Here is a 20,332-nt window from a genome sequence, read left to right as displayed (position 1 = left end):
CCTAAACTTTATTTTTATTGGTCCTGTGCGCAACAGATAACTTACTTCGTCTTTCTGCTGCCACTGCTTGATCTGCTGCATTCCATCATTTAACAAAAACATAAAATAACCTATTATTCATGCTGAGTGCAATGCATGTTCTCTATGGCGGCTCCTGCTGTTGCTGCGGCCGCTGCTGCTTACTACAACTACATATAATTCGAGAGAAAGGGTTTGGTCAAATCTAAACTCGATAAATGATAACCCAAACAAGTAATTCCATTTTTTTAAAAAAAAACTGTATTCTGAAAGCGATTCTTTCTCATTCAAGTAACAAAACGCTAGAAGCTCTTTGAATAGTCGCTTCGTAAGTAAATATGCCTCCAGTGGCATTAAAGCAATATTACAAATGAATCAAACTCTTGAGACAGACTGAAATACTTCTCAATTAAATACATAGCGAAACAATTCCCTGACAATTACAAAAGAAATCAATGACAAAAATCAATACTTAATCTATTCGCCTAACAATGGTTTCCGTTAAGAATTCAACTCCTATCATTATCAAAATTACCGTCTGCTGTTACGCACATACACAAACCCTTTTCTTTAAATTAATAAGCGCGCTGCAAATTATAAAAGATATCAACTCAATACCAAATCCTGTGTCGCTGCTGGCGGACACAGCGGTACGGCAGCTCGGCGACGACCCCTCGCCCAACATACGTGCGCACCACAGCAGGCGAGCTCCTACACTGGCTTCCAAACTGCCACTAGTTAATCCGTGCGCTGCGAAGCGCGACAACAATATCTTAGATTCCAGAGCTTGTGTATGCGCGCTGTAGCCAACCTTTAAATCCTAAGAGAGTATTGCCAACTCTCAGTAGTTTCGTGGTGCATTTGCCCACGAGATAACTCGCACAAAAACTGAGAAATTTGTTAAAAGTCTACAGTATACAGTATGAATATACACATGACTCGAATCATGGTCGAAGGTTCCTATCACTCGGCAATTGCGAATTTTGAATGTGACGTAGAAATTTGTGAATGAAAGACTGCAGTTAAATAAAATCTGCAGGTACTATTTTTAACGACCATAAATGACGAGTACGATAGCGGAAGTTCCTTTAAGAATGCCGTTTATTACTGCAAACACATATTGGTGACAGTGCTCCAGCAATTGAATAACAAGGAAACAATAGATTCCTACTTCACGTCATTAGTTATGAACAACAACATAGCTCGTGAGATATTCACTTCTAAATGCATACTACGTCTTCACTGCAGAAGCCACAGACTTCTCACAAGTGCTTAAGTCGGCACGAGCACGCACAAACTGCTCCACTCTCCAAGTCTTATCCGCAACCCCTGTCGCTGGTGCCGTCCAGTACCTTCTCTGTCCTCTCTCCAAATGATGCTCCACCCCCACTTCCATACAGTCTCTCCACGTGTCCTTTCTGGAACGATCGCTGTGATTGACTAGAGTGCTTCCGCCCTGTCTGCACACTCACAAACACAATGAAACACATTCGAAATACTGGATTTACATTTAAATAACTTGAAATTAAATGAGCATTCCTATGGCTGGACCATAAACACGCTCTAAGACACAATATTAAATACATGGACAAATTAAATAAACATATATCAAAGGAATAGAACAGAAGTAAGCCAGTAGCCTAATGTTTCTGTGCTTTCTAAAACACAGTAAATAACTGACCAATTTCTTCCTGAATAATATATATCAGATATATACAAATACATAGCCGAATAAATATATTTATAAGCATGCTGCTCCCGTTTTTTTGTGCAACTGTGGAGTACTTACGGCCTGATGCGATCAATAGTAATCGGCCACTTTGACCTCCAATAACTCATGTACTATTCAAGTTACATGCCTGTAGTTCATACCAATTTAGGTTTAGACTAACAGCTTTCTAAAGACATGTCGATCGACAAAATCGAATGAACCATTTAGATCTTGGAAATTCGTTGCTGAGTGTTACTTGTATAATTTATTGTCAGATACTAAACTTTAAACTAATAAAGATATTGAAAATCTGATTGCACCATCAGAATCGTCGTGCAAATCATGGTAACGTACATGTTTCTTTTTGAGGTATTATGATTCATCTGGCTACTATTAATATCTATACGAACTGTGAAGTGTCTGGCATTAACGTTTCACGAAGTCTGCCATCTTTGGCACTCCCGGCACGTCTCCTTCATCGACACAGCGTCACCATGGAATTCCCCGCCATGCGGTCGGCTGGACCATGTGGTCCGGCCATTGTGTGGCATCTAGCAGTTGCTAACGAGCCGCAGCTTGCCGAGTGGCCCGAGCGGTGGCCGCCAATTCTGAACTTAAAATATTTCCAGGGCACCACAACTCGCCCATTACCTCACATACTGCACAACTAAACTAAAGGAACACTTTTTCGAAACCTCAAAACTGTCTCCCACTGCAACACGTAAGTTTGAAATTTGGCTCAAATGTGCCTGCATCCTTCATCTGTACCACTGGAAAAGCGCAGCACACTGCAGCGTCACTCTCCCGTTCGGCTACGCTTCAAGCAGAGAGGTGTCGACAGATGCGAAAAAAAGGCCACATCCCAGAAGTTCATGTGAGCTATAAGGTGACTTAATAAATGTCGCATTGGCACCACATTTCATCACAGTTCTGCCCAGCGCCACTGTTGACTTTTCAGACGACGAGGAGGTCTAGTCCCTCTTACTCACATTTCACCCCTTCTTTTGAAGTCTCTGTGATGGAGGTCAGCACCGCGACACCCAGCGTCTAAATCACGCGGTTCTCTTGTGGGTGACCGAGGAAAACTTTTCAGAGCCATGCCGCTCAGAATCGACACGAAATGACCTCGGGGGCTGGCAGAAGGGCATGAACGAAACCACCCTGAGCCGTGGCGACTGGCGGTAGGGTGCTCTAATTGCGTCCCTGATATCGATATTTGGCTGTCTTGCTATGTTTGACTGCTCCCCCGGCGTTTTTTCGGGTGAACGTGTGACGAGAGAGTCTCCGGTCGGCGTTCAACGAGCCAACTTGCGTTGAAAACAAGCCTGTGTCCCTAACCGTGGTGTATGGACCTCATCGTGCTCGCCGCCCTTGTCTTTTGTCGCGCGCCGGATGTGCGGTGTCGATCATTGGGCGCCTTGACGTGCAAAATTGTGGTGGGTTCGTCGTCTCACGCTGAACAGCTTCCCAGCTCGTAACTTGCAAGCCCCAAGCTACGTATGACTTTTATTCTGTGGTTAACTAAGAAGATTGTTGAAACTTATTGTGGCATGGGTAGCTGCCGGAGACGGTTCTGAACTTGGTTCCACAGTGGCTATTTTAAGGAGGGTGATGTTCCTCATTTCGTTTCTCATCACCTGTGGAGTGTGTGTTTTAAGTGGTTTTCATTCAAATTTTAACTTGTTTTTGGACATATTGACCAATTTGCGACTGGTTGCGGTTGTGTACGCGCCCAACAGCCGTAGAGTTAATGGTTTAATCATTTGTCACGGCAGGATTTGGTATGTCTATTTAATGTTGAAAGTGCGTTAAGGCAACTGGAAGTTATCTCTAAGTTTCCTGCTAATTTACTGGGAGACGGTTAATGTTAGAGTATTGCTCCATAAGAATTTGGGGGCATGCTTATTACATATTCCAGTGTGGCTCCGATTTGACCTTGTTTTCATTGCAATCTATTTGTGCTGCAGCCCATTTGTTGAGTCTGCTCGTTTTCTGGCGTCGGTGCGGCTATGAATTCTCGTCAGGACCGCTCATTGTGAGGCCAGTCGGACTATATGTAAGTATATACCGCCTGCTAGTGAGCCTGTGCACAAGCTCGTATTGCCTGTCCGCCGTACCGTTATTGCTTCCAAATACTGCTGTGGGCCTTAATGCTGTTCTCTAAAGTTAAATGCAATTTGGGAATCATTCTGAGTCATTATGTCCGTTAGTTAAGTGAGGCCACTTTGTCAATATCAGCGTTTCTCTAAGTTATTTTACTGGTTGAGTTGTTAGTAGCCATTCTTATTTAACACTTATGTTAATCATTTGTGTATCTTCAATGAATGTGCAACTTCTTATTTTCCCTCTGTGCCAGTTTTGCGACCTTGGTTGGCCCACTTTGCATTTTTAGTATAAGCATGTTTAGTCACAATTCAAAAGAGCTATGGCAGACCTGACGTCAAATAAGACAGATTGCATAGATAACATTCCATTTGAATTTCTAAAATCACTTGGGGATGTGGCACCCAAATAACCATACAAGTCAGTTTTTAGAATATATGAGACAGGCGAAATACCATCGGGCTTTCAGGAAAATATCATCCACACAACTCCGAAGATAGCAAGGACAGTTGGATGCGAAAATATCGCACAGTCAGCTTGACGTCTCAAGCATTCAAGCTTCTGGCAAGAAAGATATACAGAAGAATGGGAAAGAAAACTGAGGGGTCTGTTAAATGTCGATCAGCTAGACCTTAGGAAAGGCAAAGGCAACAGAGAGGCAGTTCTGACTTTGTGATAATGAAAGCAGGACTAAAGAAAAGTCAAGGTACGCTAATAGGATTTGTCGATAATATGATGTAAGATGTTCGAAATTCTTAGAAAAATAGGAGTAATTTATATGGAAAGGCGGATGATATTCAATATCTACAAGATCCAAAAGGGGATGGTAAGATTGGAAGACCAAGAACGAGGTTCTCGGATACCCGAATTAAGATAGCTGTAAGACAGCGATGTAGTCTTTCGCCTCTACCGTTGAATCTATGCATAGAAGGGGCAAAGACGGAAATAAAAGAAATTTGAACAGTGCAACTGAAATTCAGGGTGAAAGAATATCAATGATAAGATTCGCTGATGACATTGCTGTTCAGTGAAGGTGGAGAAGAATTACAGAACCTGTTGATTGCTATGGACATTTTAATGAGTACAGATAATGGACTGAGAACAAATCGCTGAAACAAAATAGTAACGAGATGAGAGTAGCAAGTACCTTAAAATCACAATTTGTGGTCACGACATAGACGAAGTTAAGGAATTCTGCTACCACAGAAGCAAAATAATCCATGACAGACGAAGCAAGAAGGACATTATAATCAACCACGCCTGCAAGGAGAGCGATCCTGGCCAAAAAATATGCTAGTATCAAACCTAGGCCTTGATTCGAGAAAGGAATTTCTGAGAATGTACAGCGTTCTATGGTAGTGAACCATGGGCTGTGGGAAGACTACAACAAAAGAGAACCGAAGCATTTGAGGTGTGATACAACAGAAGATAAAAATTAGGTCAACTGATAAGGAACGCGGAGAGTCCCGCAGAACAAACGAAGAAAAGAACGTAAGAAGTAAGGACAGGACGACAGAACATGTGTCAAGACATCAGGGAAAAGCTTCCTGGTACAAGAGAAAGGTGTAGAGAGTTAAAACTGTAGAGGAAGACAGAGATTGGAATACATCCAACAAATAATTGGGGACGCTGTGCGGAAGAGCTTCTCTGAGATGAAGAAGTTGGCACAGGAGAGAAATTCGTGGCGGGCCGCATCAAACCAGCCAGAAGACCGATGCCTGAAAAAAAAAAGTACTAGAGGCTATCCACATTTCCTTCCGAGCTCGTTGATCACTGTCGATCGTTTCTCACTATCTTACGGTAGTTTGCTTCCACACTCGTCCATTGAGGCAATATTCTTTCATGTAATTTCTCAAGCTTTGCCGGCTACAAGATGACATCTTGTGGTGCTGAGTGTTCTGCCAGAAAGCAGTATCGTCCACGCTGTGAAGATTGGTAGGTTCAGCTTAGGTGCTTGAATTTAACCGAGACTGGCCCCGTTTGGACTTCAGGTACGTAACGATAACTTTAGACGTTACTTAATGTCGTATTCCTGACTCTTATTGTAGTTGCTTCAGTTCTCTCGCCATTCGAGAGTGTATGCTTGTTCCAGTGAATCTTCGGTGGGTTACCATGTGTTGCTCGTTAAATTGTGAAGTGCACGTATTAGTTCTTGTGCATGTCGGAATACCACCTCTCCTTGAACCACGATTGAAACAGTATTTGCGTCACATCGTTTAAAGTTGATTGAGTCGCGATGTCTGGAGGTAACATCTCTATTATGCTATGTTTCCCGGTATCTTTCAGTCCAGTCATGTATGTATTAAGTATAACTGAAACAGTTTAATGCTTCATGTGCCTTTTATTATTTCGAAGAAAAACTTTTGTTGTGTTTAGTTTTCCTTTATGAGTGTTGATTCTTCTGCAATAAATATGCAGTTATTGAACTCCTTTGCTATTATTTCGGTAGTTAGTAACCACGGCCACTCTTTAACTATGTGGATTAACCAGGACCATGAGCCATATTTGTATATGAGGGTCATATTTCTTTTGACAGTTCTGTTGTGCATACCTTTATCCAAATGACAGATAGCTAACAGGGTCCAGAATAAAATTTTCACTCTGCAACGGACTGTGTGCTGATATGAAACTTCCTGGCAGATTAAAACTGTGTGCGAGACCTAGACTCGAACTCGGGACATTTGCCTTTCCCAGGCAAGTGCTCTACCAGCTGAGCTACCCAACCACGACTTACGACCCCTCCTCCCAACTTCGCTTCCGGCAGTACCTCATCTTGCACCTTCCAAACTTCATAGAAGCTCTCCTGCGAGGGCCGCGCGGGGTAGCCGTGCGGTCACAGGCGTCTTGTCACGGTTCGCGCGCCTCCCCCCACCAGAGGCTCGAGTCCTCCCTCGGGTATTGGTGTGTGTGTTGTCCTTACCGTAAGTTAGTTTAAGTTAAATTAAGTAGTGTGTAAGCTTAGGAACCAATGACCTCAGCAGTTTGGTCCCATAGAACTTACCACAAATTTCCAAATTACCTCTCCCGCGAACCTTGCAAGACTAGCACTTCCGGAAGAAAGGATATTGCGGAGATATGCTTAGCCACAGCCTGGGTGATGATATCAGAATGAAATTTTCATTCTGCAGCAGAGTGTGCACTGATCTGAGGCTTCCTGGCAGATTAAAACTGTGTGCTGGATCGAGACTCGAGCTCGGGACCTTTGCCTTTCGCGGAGAGCTGGAGAGCTTCTGTGAAATTTGGAAGGTAGGAGACGAGGTACTGGCGGAAGTGAAGCTGTAAGGAGAGGTCTTGAGACGTGCCTGGGTAGCTCAGTTAGTAGAGCCTTTGCCCGTTTAAGGCAAAAGTCCTAAGTTCTAGTCTCGCTCCGGCACACAGTTTTAATTTGCAAGGAACTTTCAGTCAAAGGGGTGTCCATCCTAAGAGTCGTCAGACGCTTTTTCTCTGGCGTTTCGGGAGATATCTGCAATTTCGCTTTTTTATAATGTAGTTGGAGCTGCCCAAAGAAATATTGCTCATGACGTCATTCATCTGACGCCCACTGTCGACGGAAAGCTTCGATTTGTTTCTCATTACAAACAAAATGCTTTTTCAAGCGGAATTTTACGTGCCTGTTCGAGAGGGTGGTCCTAAGTTAGTCTGGTTCTATACTCGTTTCGTGGGTATGTATTAAAAGGAACAGTAGAACACGAAGAATACCCGGTACACCCGCAGCGACAGCACCGCCCTGGCCCGCGGTGATCGCTACCGCCATGCAACAGCGCAGCTCAATCGCTTCTGGAGTGCTGGTTATTCTTCTGTTACGCTCATTGTTAATACAGATAGATGAAACTAATTTCTCACTTGACTAATGAGCGACGCCTTTATCGAATGGGCATGTAAATTCTCCTTTAAAAATCTCTTTGTATCAGTGAGGACACTGACGCTTTCCGTCGACGCTGGACGTTGTATAAAAAACTTGATGAGTGGTGTGTCCGAAAGAACACATACCATCATAGTATATATATAGTTAAGGCTCACCGGCCACTTGACCATCTTCTTTTGTGCGAATGCACAAACAGTGCCCGAACTATTAAGGGAATCGGCAACGCGCCGCGAGTAATGAGTATAATGGGCGGGGGCACTACGAATGTAGTGCGGGACCATACGTTGAGAATGTGGGTTTCGCGGGAGGCGTGCCAGAGATAAACCCCTGCAGTCGCGCTATCCTCTGTGTCCTCGGTGGCTCAGATGGATAGAGCGTCTACCATGTAAGCAGGAGATCCCGGGTTCGAGTCCTGGTCGGGGCACACATTTTCATCTGTCCCCGTTGACGTCTGTCAACGCCTGTAAGCAGCTAAAGGTGTTCATTTCATTGTAATTTCATTCTAACGAGCTGCATGGTCACCGATGGTATCTGTTCTTTCGGACATGTCCGAAAAGATACCATCTTAATATATATAAAGAGTGGTGCCTTTGCACACTGCGAGTGTTGATCGCAGCCGTGAAAAGCTACATCGACAGGACGCACAGTATTCGTCGTGTCCTCGGCTATTGAAATTGTAAGCAGTTTGTGTCCATTGAGGTGCCGGACAGGAGTCCGGTGTGACCTTTGCAAGTACTGGACGCGGGGGCATCTGCTGGATGATACCCGCGGGTTTCCGACTACAAGTAACTTCTATACATCCTTCTCTCCGCGCTCTCTAAGCAAGCGTTTGTCAGTGGACGCCGGATTTTACGAGAAATCACGGTGAGCATCCGATTAGTGTGCTCGTCACTTGGTGTCGCGTGGTGGCTATTTTGTATCCGTATCCTGGTTGCCCGTTCTTACTTATATAAATGTGTTATTTATGAAGGTTTTTCCTGGTACTACTTGAGTGCAGTTCTGTCAATGTGTGTGGGCTTGTGGCTGTCACTATTCCAAACTGATTTGGTATAGAATGCAGATGTAAGCCTTCTGATTTACGAATTGTACATCAACAAAAGCAAAACAAGGATAATGGAATGTAGTCTAATAAAGTCGGGTGATGCTGAGGGAATTAGATTAGGAAATGAGGCACTTAAAGTAGTAAAGGAGTTTTGCTATTTGGGGAGCAAAATAACTGATGAAGGTCGAAGTAGAGAGGATATAAAATGTAGGCTGGCAATGGCAAGGAAAGCGTTTCTGAAGGAGAGAAATTTGTTAACATCCAGTATTGATTTAAGTGTCAGGAAGTCATTTCTGAAAGTATTCGTATGGAGTGTAGCCATGTATGGAAGTGAAACATGGACGATAAATAGTTTGGATAAGAAGAGAATAGAAGCTTTCGAAATGTGGTGCTACAGAAGAATGTTGAAGATTAGATGGGTAGATCACATAACTAATGAGGAAGTATTGAATAGGATTGGGGAGAAGAGAAGTTTGTGGCACAACTTGACCAGAAGAAGGGATCGGTTGGTAGGACATGTTCTGAGGCATCAAGGGATCACCAATTTAGCATTGGAGGGCAGCGTGGAGGGTAAAAATCGTAGAGGGAGACCAAGAGATGAATACACTAAGCTGATTCAGAAGGATGTAGGTTGCAGTAGGTACTGGGAGATGAAAAAGCTTGCACAGGATAGAGTAGCATGGAGAGCTGCATCAAACCAGTCTCAGGACTGAAGACCACAACAACAACAACAACTTTATAGTCAGTGAAAATTGTTTAATCTGGCTACCTTATTTCTGAGGCATGTCTATAGTTACCTGTTGGCTAGTATCACGAGCTCGAGTTGTTGTTTACTAAATTGTTTGCTTCTACAAAAACATTAAAGAAGGATGTCTGCATTTGGGGTATGTTAATTTTTACTAAACAATTAACGAGTTCTCTCTGTGTTACATGATAAGTGATTGTGTCTCTTGTTAACTGTGATCTTGTTAAAGATCCCTGAGTACCATGATTGACACTGTAAATGAAGGTTTCTAGTACTGTGGTAACGGCAACCGCCGTCCTATGTTAGTAGACAAGGAGGAATTATTGTTACTGCCGCCGCCTCTGCCAAGCTTCTATCATCATAAATTTGAACCAATTTTGTCAGTCGTTTTGATAATTACTGGCAACAGACGATGTTTGCTGTTTGTAATGTAAATGTATTTCTTTTAAATACAAAAAGGAGGTGATTTTATACTGTTGCCCTTTTGAGGCGTTTGCCATCAGTTGTTCACTGAACTTTAGTCTTTTCAGTCAGTGCTATTCTTGGATTTTTCCTTTAAAAATAAATTCATTGGTGTTTTGAGAATAATAAATTTATTATGGCTCAGTACCCTTCCACATAACCCCTGCTGCCTACCGATGAAGGAATTGTTTTCGACGCGCTGCACACTGCGAATACTTTCACAGTGGCGTACAAGTTCCGAAACAACCTCCCAATATATGGTCTCAATGACAAAGAACGCTGAGACGAACAACAGATGTCGCAGTTTATAATTGCTCTAGGCGACGGTCAGCGACCGTAACACACACCAAAATTAAGAACATTCCCAAACTTCGGAAAGACTCTTCTTCTCCTGGCATCGACTCCGTTACAAACAACCAGTTGCTCCCGCAGAAGTCACTGATCTTGCTGGTGCTACTCTACAATAAGTGCCTTCAGTTGCAGTAATTATTGCAGCAGTGAAAGCAGTCCGGATCTTCTCAGTGCTGAAACCGTTGAATTGCACGTCCACCAACCGGTGGAGCACACTCCAGCAGCCTCAACACCTCCAAAGCCAATACTGCCGATTTTTGAGGTTAGGACAGTGCCTATGTTGGGGCACGGCAGGAAAATATGATTCAGAATCTGGTGGCGCAAACATCGCTTCCAGACAGCAACGTCCATCTCATGGAAAGCTACTTGCAGGGCCGACCGATCATAGACTCTGTCGAGGGAAAACAGTCCAGCACGAAGACAATCGCAGCTGGAATTCCCCTGGCATCGGTTGTTTCGCCAGATTTCTTTAACATCTTTCCCTGAGTTGCCCACGATCTCTTGGCTCAATGTTACTGCTGATACAGTGTTCTTCACGAGCAAGAGACAACACTCCGCTAAATCCTTCCGCATGCAAACTGAATAAGGGCCAACTGTATGCAGCCAAGATGACGACGATCTACTTTACGTGACGAAAACCGAGGGTGGACCCCATCCGGGTGAACTTCCGCAAAATACCATGACCGAAGACTTCCTTACCTCGGCATTAGCCTAGTCTCTGGATTCCTTTCCCGTGCCCTCAGATAGGACAAATGGAGGAATTGCCTCCAAATGGCTGGGGCACTGACTCCGGTTATACATCAACAACGAACTACATCAGTTCATCATATTGCGGCTTTACAAGGCGATCGTTCTTGCGGCCTTTCCATACGGGACCACTTCATGGAGCATAGAGTCCGCCACACAGTTACGATACCTCGACGTTCTTCAGAACAAGGTATTCCGTTGGATCTTATGTGTAACCCCCTCCCCCTCTCCTGGGAAGGTATTCAGGATATGCACGCGGCTCCCAAACTGGACACCATCAGAATTGTTGTCCAAACGACAACATTTAGATTCTGTGCAAAATCAGATCTTCGGCGACAGACATTGCCCCATGCTCAACATGTAAATATCGCCTGTCCTCGCAGAGAAGATGGGTTTGAGATCCCACATTCCATCATAGAGGATGACTATTAAATAATATTTTTCATCTGGAAGTAACCCAAATGACTTCATCGTAGTAGGTCGGCCGTGGATCTCTGAAGCCTGTTATTGCCCGTTCTTACACGTGCAGTTCTTGTCTCAGTAAGGAATTAAAACACACATGTTTGTTACCTGTGCGTAGCAAGTCGCACGGGCGATGGGAGTGCACATACACACGAAGGAAAGAAATGTCTGGTGACAGAAAAGCGACATACTGAAGCTCCCATTCCCCAGCTAATTCATTAGGTGGCAGTGCAGAAATGTATCTAATGTCTTCTGGTAGCCAAGAAACACGTTATTAACCTTGAAGTCAGTATTTAATGTTTCCTGGGTCTCGTGGACGACCAAAATGAGTTGGGAATCGTACGATCTTTGCTTTCATAACCGATGTTGATTCCTGCAGAGGGGATTTTTGGTTTCCAGAAATAGTAAAATACCCGAGCATAAAACACATTTCTAAATACTGCAACAGATCAACGCCAGAAATATAAGCCTGTAGTTTTGTGCGTCTGTTGATGATGCTTCTTGAAAATGGAATTGACCTGCGTTATATTCCAATCATCAGGAATGCTTTGCTCCTCCAGCGACCTATAGTAAGTTGCTTCTAGAAAAAGGGTAAGTTCTTTCGCGTACTCTATGTAATATGGTATTGGTAGGCCGTCAGATCTAGTGGCCGTTCCTCTGTTCAGCGATTTCAGTTAATTTTCGTCCTATGGTCATTATTTCAATATCTGTCGTTTTGACATTCGTTCGATAATTTGAAGGAAGAACTTTGCTTTCGTAGCAGCTGTCTCACGCGGCTGTCGACCACGGCTGTCCTCTCCCAACTCTCACTACTCTGCTGATCGATTGATTGATTGATTGCTTGATTGATTGACTGAGGGGGGGGGGGGGGGGGGATTAAGGGACTAAACGGCGAGGTCATCAGTCCCTCATTACTTTGCTCAGCACGTACCTGTCTAATGAACATTGTAGTATAGTCTTGAATAGAGTAGTCTGAAAGCTAACGAGAACACAGCACGCGTCATAACCCAGTTTCCCAGAAGCTTCTCTCAGTGCAAGACGGGTCAAAATAAACGAACACATGTCTCGGCTTATCCTTATATACTCGACAGCCGACTGTTAATGTTTCAGATGTACTTTGAACGCCTTGTATGGAGCCATCGGTTGAATCGAAGCCGTAGCACGGTCAGAAGCGTCGCGGCTTCGCACTTTTGCGTCCCGTATTGGAAACTCATTATTGATTTTGTTTTACTTCACTTTATTTTCATTTATGAATTTATGTGTGTAGCAGGTTAGTACACAAGTGTTTCATATTTTTATTTTATTTTATTTTTTATTTACTTACCCATGTCTGTAGAAGATTAGTACACAAGTGTTTCATATCAAGTCAGAGGAGACAAGGGCATTAAGTTAATTGCAAAGTTACAACTTGGTGTCACAATAAGTGTCAGACATTCGTTATATGATTTACAGAAATACAAGTCGCTGAGGAATGAAATAAATAGGAAGTGCAGGGAGACTAAGGCGAAATGGTTGCAAGAAAAATGTGAAGAAGTCGAAAAAGAAATGATTATCGGAAGGAATGATTCAGCATGCAGAAAACCCTAAAGAACCTTCCGTGAATTTCAAAGCAAGGGTGGTAACATTAAGAGTGCAATGGGAATTCCACTGTTAAATGCAGAGGAAGAGAGAGGATAGGCCTTTATTACGGGGAAGAGCGGTTTGCTGACCTCATGCCTCTCCATATCCGCATCCAGTGATGCCAGTGGGCAGAGGATGACGCGGCGGCCGGTCGTTACCGTTGGTCCTTCATGGCCTGTTCGGGCGGAGTTTAGGTTAGTATCAGGGGATCCAGTATTAGAATCAGAATTTAAAAGAGCTTTGGAAGACTTGAGATCAAATAAGGCAGAATAGGTAGCATTCCACTAGAATTCTTAAAATCATTGGGGGAAATGGCAACAAAACAATTACTCATTTTGAAGTGTAGAGCGTATGAGACTGGTTATATACCATCTGGCTTTCGAAAAAATATCATCCACACAATTCCGAAGACTAAAAGAGCTGACAAGTAAGGAGAATTATCGTACAATCAGCTTAAAAGCTCATGCATCCAAGTTCTGACAAGAATAATAAGCAGAAGAATGGAAAAGAAAATTAAGGGTGTGTTAAATGATGATCATTATTGCTTTAGGAAAGATAAAGGCACCAGAGAGGCACTTCTGACGTTGTGGTAGATAACGGAAGCAAGACTAAAGAAAAATCAAGACACGTTCATCGCATTTGTCGACCTGGAAAAAGTGTTCGCAATGTAAAATGGTGCAACATGTTCGAAATTCTGAGAAAAACAGGGGTACGCTATAAGGAGAGACGGACAATGTACAATATGTACAACAGCCAAGAGAGAATAATAGGAGTGGACGATCAAGAACGATTCACTGATGATATTGCTATTCTGAGCGAAAGTGAAGAAGAATTACATGATCTGCTAAATGCAATGAACAACCTAATTAGTACAGAATGTGGATTGAGAGTAAACCGAACAAAGAGAAAAATAATGAGAAGTAGCAGAAATGAGAATAGCGAGAGACGTAACATCAGGATTTATGGTTACGAAGTAGATGAAGTTAAGGGATTCTGCTACATAGGCAACAAAATAACCAATGACAGACGGAGCAAGGAGGACATCAAAAGCAGACTAGCACTGCCGAAAAGGGCATTCCTGGCCAAGAGAAGTCTACTAGTGCCAAAGATAGGCCTTAATTTGAGGAAGAAATTTCTGAGAATGTACGTTTGCAGCATAGCATTGTACGGTAGTGAAACGGATTGTGGGGAAACCGGAACAGAAGAGAATTGTAGCATCTAGATGTTGTGCTACAGATGAATGTTGAAAATTTGGTGGACTGATGAAGTAAGGAATGAGAAGATTCTGTGGAGAATCAGAAAGTAAAAGAATGCATGGAAAAAATTGACAAGAAGAAGGGACAGGACGATAAGACATCTGTTAAGACTTCACGAAATAACTTCCATGGTACTATAGGGAACTGTAGAGGGTAAAACTATAGAGGACGACGTAGATTGAAATATATCCAGAAAATAACTGAGGACGTAGGTTGCAAGTGGTACTCTGAGGTGAAGAGTTTGGCACGTGGAAGGAATTCGTGGTGAACCACATCAAATCATTCAGAAGACTGATAACTCAAAAAAAATTTAGATGTGGTATTTTCAGGGGTTAAATATTTTTAAATTCTCATAGTCTTATACTTCATCTTTATATTTATTCGTATATTGATTCCTACTTTTTATTCTTATATTTATTCTTCAGGCAGATCTGGTGCATTAATTCTGCGGAAATGCCTAGACAAAGCAAAATAAAATTAAAACAATTTAATTGTTTTCAAACACGGGCCGCAGTTACGAAAGGCCGCTACGCTAGCCACTGCGGTACAGCTTCACTCTCTTTCAGCAGGCGCTACAAGGTACCTTGAATACTCTGGCATTACTCAGAAACGACCGAGAATCTACGGAGAAGCCGAGACACGTGTTATTTTGACTCCTTTTCCACCGAGCGAAGTTCCTGGGAAATCGGTTTATGGCAATTTTTTTTTACTGCGTTCTCCTCGTAAGTCCAATTGAGCTGCTTTAATTGTCGTTTCGTTCCTCCTTTGTTTTCAGCTACAGTCACCTAAATTCAGCGAATTTAGTGATCAGTAGTTTTAATTCAACATCATTTGTCTCATCAGGCACTTGGATTTCATTTATTGTGCTGTGATCATTCATTCCACGCCTAATGCTCCGTATTAGCTTTGCTCTTTCCTTGGAATAATTATCTCTGTACAATGTCTTGTTGTATCCAGTATGATGTCAAAGCGAAAAAATTTGCAGTCCTGCTTGTAGTGCACCTCTGCATTAAATAAGGCTTTCTATAGCTGATACAAGATACTTTTCTATCAGATACGGCGGTTTGTTTTAGTATTTCAAGTACATTATAAGACGACGCGGCAGTACAGCCAAAGTGATTTTAACAGGTCTCGGAGGCCTACAAATTCATATTTCTCGGGATAGTTTGCGTGTATATTCAAGTGCCTGCCAGTTCATTTTCTTTAGCTTTTCCCGTGGGTCAAACAAGACTATGACAATTCGTCCTGCCCTTCTTTGTATATGCTCAATATCCTCCATTACTTCTATGTGGTGCAGGCCCCAGGTACGGTATTCTAGGACGAGTCACCCTAGAGTTTTGTATGCAATCTCCTTTATAGACCGATTACATTTTCGTTGTACTGTACTAATCGATCGAAGTTTGCCACTTGGTTTCCTGCTACTGAACAACGTAATGGTTCCATTTAATATCCCTATAGACTGTTACATCCGGGTATTGGTTGACTGATTCCAGCTGTGACTTGTTGAGACTGTAGTCACAGAACATTACTTTTTTTCGTTCTCTGAAGTGCAGCATTTTATATTCCGAAATACCTAAGGGAAGCTGCAAATTTATTTGCTTCACTTTGAAATCTTATCACTATCCAATTGAATGCAAATACTCTTTTGGGGTTTGCCGTCACATCATGTTGCGCAAATCTGATAATATTTCGTCAACAGAACTTCGACATCTTTAGGTGTGGATAGCTGCTGCCGTCGCTGCTAGAAGGCGCGACTGTAAATCATCACGCGACCGCGTGGAAATGTGTGGGCCAGGAGCAGGCAGTGCGCGTGCGCGGGAAGACGCTCGCGGTTGGTGGAAAGCGGCTCTCAGGGAAGCGCAGAAAGGCGTTTCGTGCGTGCGCTGTGGACAATGACTGTGCTTCTGGACGCTCCTATGCTTAAGAATTAAATTAAATCTCAGCAGTGCGCCGCGTCGGCTCTTGAGTCGGAAGTTCTTGTTTCTTCTGTTTTGGCTTAAAGACAGCCAGTGCTGGTTTCCAAATATTTTATGAAAGTCCTTGAGGAAAAAACACTGCAGTTGGCATGTCTCCAACCTTCTTGCTTCTGGCGGTGTGTAGACGACATATCTGAGGCGTGGTCGCACGGAATAAAGACATTACGTACGTTTCTGCAGCTTCTGAACTTGCTCCATCCGAATACAGATTTACCATGGAAGTGGAAAAAGACGGCATGATTAAAAGAAAAATTTTCCGTCAGAGTACACTGATCAACCAGTATATTATGACGAACGACCTACCATCGATATAAACCCGGCGCAAGCGCCAGCAGCGTCACTTGGCAAGGAATGACTGCTAGTGAGACACACACGCGGCACATGTAGGAGCAGTGAGCGAGATGTTCGTGTATAGAATGTGAAAGGACGCGATTTGTCTGAGTTTGACCGAGGGCAGGTTGTGATGGCCCGGAGGCCCGACATGGGAACTGCACGGCCTGTCGAGTGTTCGAGAAGTGCTGTGGTAAGGGTCTTCAACACTTGGCGACACCAAGGTTTGGGCGGCTACATCTCATTACAGATGTCGGACGACGTAGGCTGGGCATACTGGTAAAACAGGGCAGGCGGCGAACTATGACTGAACTAATAGCAGATTTTTTATTCTGGGCCGAGTACAAGTGTGTCTGAACACACAGTGCATCGAACACACCTAACGATGGGCCACCGGAGCCGACGACCCCTGCATGTGTCAATGTTAATACCACGACATCCGCAACTATGACTAAAATGGGCACGTGGCCATCGGCTCTGGACGTTGGACCAATGACTCCCGATACCTTCTTCATCATGCCAATTGGAGAGCGTGAATCCGTCGTCTTCCAAGGGAACAGCTCCTTCACACCGGTACTGCTGGATAGAGACAAGCTGGCAGCGGCTCCATTATGCTCTGGCCATCCATGGGTCCAATGGAGCTCGTGCAAGGCACCATGACGGAGCATCGTACACTGATTGCAGATAAGGTACGACTCTTCATGACGATCATGTTTCTCGATGGTTCAAATGGTTCAAATGGCTCTGAGCACTATGGGATTTAACATATGTGGTCATCAGTTCCCTAGAACTTAAGAACTACTTAAACCTAACTAACCTAAGGACATCACACACATCCATGCCCGAGGCAGGATTCGATCCTGCGACCGTAGCGGTCACGCGGTTCCAGACTGAAGCGCCTAGAGACGCACGGCCACACCGGCCGGCTGTTTCCCGATGGCAGTGGCATTTTTCAACAAGACAATGCACCATGTCACAAGGCTAGGAGTGTGATCGAGTGGTTCGAACAACATGGTACCGAGCTCCAATTGGTATGTTGCCCCCCCCCCCTCCCCACTAGCCAGATCTGAACCTGATCGAACACATCTGGGATGTGACTGAACGTGACGTCAGAGTTCATCGCCCCCCACTCCGGAATTTTAGGGAGTTAAATGACTTGTACGTGCAGATGTGATGCCAGGTCCCTCCAGCGACCTACCAAGGCCTCATTGCTTCTGTATTATGACGCGTCGCCGCTGTATCAGTGCCAAAGATGGACACACCGGCTGCAAGGTAGGTGGTTATAAGGTTGTGGCTGATCAGTGTGTGTGCGCAACGAGAAAAGCTGTGGGTAAAAAGCTCCTCCTAAAACCCTGGATCGATTTCAAGCAAACTTGGTACATATATCATTTGTTAGCTGGAAAGAAATACTGTGGGTGTAAGAAATAGCAAACCTCCCATTCAGTTGGGAGTGATAATGCAGAGAATGATTGGGGGGGGATAAGAAACGGACAGTCAGACAGGGGAATGGAGAAGATGGACAGAGATATGGGAAAGGAGGAAATGAACAGAGAGAGAGGAGATGGAAATGGACAGAAATAGAGAAGAGGAGGAGGCGGACAGAGAGAGAGGAAGAGAGATGGAGAGACAAAGGAAAGAGGCAGTGAGAGACAGAGAGAGGGGGGAAGGAGGAGTTGGACATAGAGAGGGTGGAGAATAATATGCACTAATGGAGGTGGAGGAGAAGGTGAAAAGTGTAAGGAAGAGACAGAGTGGACAGGATGTGATGAACAGAGGGGAGAAGGCGAAGTTGGACAGAGGGGGAGAAGCAAATGTACAGAGAGGGGTGAAAAGGAAATGAACAGAGAGAGGGGGGAGTAGCAGATAGACAGAGAGAAGGGCAGAAGGAGATTAAAAGAGAGTGGGGTTGGAGGAGGTGGACAGAGAGAGGAGAGAGAAGGCGATGGTAGGAACAGGGGATAAGGAAATGGACAGAGAGAGGGGGAAGAAGGAGAAGGACTAAGAGGGGAGAGGAGGAGATGGCCAGAGAAAGAGGCATAAGAGGAGATGGACTAATAGAACTGGAATAAATACATACGTCGTATACTCAGCTAGTTAAGTTATATAAGGACTTCCAACTAGCATCATAACATCCCGCAAAACTAGTAATGATAGCAGACGTCTGCAAATCTTATCACATAAACGAAAATTTAGACTGCCTGGTTTCTCGTAAATGTGAACAGGCGAGCACTAATGACAACACAACAGTTCCCCCCTCATCACCAGTCATCAAATTCAGAACTAACCTTCCGCTGTCGCAGTGTCTCCAAGAACTTCGCCCGGTCCTTCGGCCTGAGTGTCCTGCTGAGAACATTCTTGAAAGACTCGTAGAAGGCAATCAAGCTGGGCGGGTCTATCTGGAAAGCTATTTGACCGGCGTAGCTCAGTACCTGCCCCGGACCGGCAGGCAGGCTCAAGAAGCAATACGCGATGGCCACTACAAGCGAGAGCGTCCGCATGATGTCTGCCCCGACGCACGACGCCGCCGCACTGAAACCGGTTGCGAAGCGCCGGAGAACGTCCACCACACTGGTCGACCCCGCGCCGGCTCACATAATATCAGGGCCTCGTGGCCCGGCCGTGACCAGGCCAATAGCGTGCGAGTATTCCGCCGATCCCTAATCTGCACACTTTCTCAGCTGGCATTATCCGGCGCAAGATCTTCGCGTTACAGCACAAAAGCTCGAGACCTCCCGAGAGCATCTGCGTATGTCTTTAAGAGGGGTAGGACTTCAAACGGGCCGACTTGGAGCAGGAGAGGCACCACACGACATTTTAATTTCCACTGTCTACACTTTTACAAGTAAATTCATAAAACTTTGCCAGCACGACCAGGAAGAATTCAGGATTCACACTCGTAGCAGCGGAAGTTCGAAAACATAACAAAATAATTTTTTTACATGTGAAATTCCATCATTTTTCACTTGCTATTGGCTGCATTTGTTGCTATAGGTACACTTCTCTTCATAAGTAAGAGAGACTGTTCGATGAATTTTGAACAGCATACAAACCATACTTACAGGTGTCTGAAACTCTAGAATCTATTTAATTTATGCCGGCCGGTGTGGCCGTGCGGTTCTAGGCGCTTCAGTCTGGAACCGCGGGACCACTACGGTCGCAGGTTCGAATCCTGCCTCGGGCATGGATGTGCGTGATGTCCTTAGGTTAGTTAGGTTTAAGTAGTTCTAAGTTCTAGGGGACTGATGACCACAGCTGTTAAGTCCCATAGTGCTCAGAGCCATTTTTATTTAATTTATGAAAAAATGAATGAGCTCTCACGTTTTAAACTTTATGTTTAGAAAAAAATCATCTTTTGTAGTTAATTATCTCAATTTTTACCACAGTTTTTAATAGATTTGGAAAATTCTAGAGTATCATACACCTGTAAGAATGGTTTGTATGCTGTGCAAAATTCATCAAAGAATCTCTCTTACTTGTGAAGAAAAATGTACCTAAAGCAACAAATGCAGCCAACATTAAGTGAAAAAATGATGAAATTTCATATCTAAAAAAAATTATTTTGCTATGGTTTTGCACTTCCACTGCTATGAGTGTGAATCCTGAATCCTTCCTGGTCATGCTGGCAAAGTTTTATGAATTTATTT

General features: G+C 44.0%; 1 protein-coding gene across 1 annotated transcript in view; it reads right to left on the bottom strand.

Moving 5' to 3' along the window:
• The window catches only part of LOC124549386 (phospholipase B1, membrane-associated-like), a 107,164-nt gene extending 87,919 nt beyond the window's left edge, over positions 1-19,245 (bottom strand). Inside the window, exon 1 of the mRNA XM_047125241.1 lies at positions 18,974-19,245. Within this exon, the coding sequence (XP_046981197.1) occupies positions 18,974-19,186 (213 nt within the window). The 5' untranslated portion in view covers positions 19,187-19,245. The remainder of the gene's footprint in view (positions 1-18,973) is intronic.
• Positions 19,246-20,332: the final 1,087 nt, after the last annotated feature.

This window comes from Schistocerca americana, chromosome 1 (assembly GCF_021461395.2).
Source record: "Schistocerca americana isolate TAMUIC-IGC-003095 chromosome 1, iqSchAmer2.1, whole genome shotgun sequence".
NCBI lineage: Eukaryota > Metazoa > Arthropoda > Insecta > Orthoptera > Acrididae > Schistocerca > Schistocerca americana.
The sequence above is the reverse complement of the archived record's forward strand: the minus strand, read 5'-3'. Positions and strand labels throughout refer to the sequence as shown.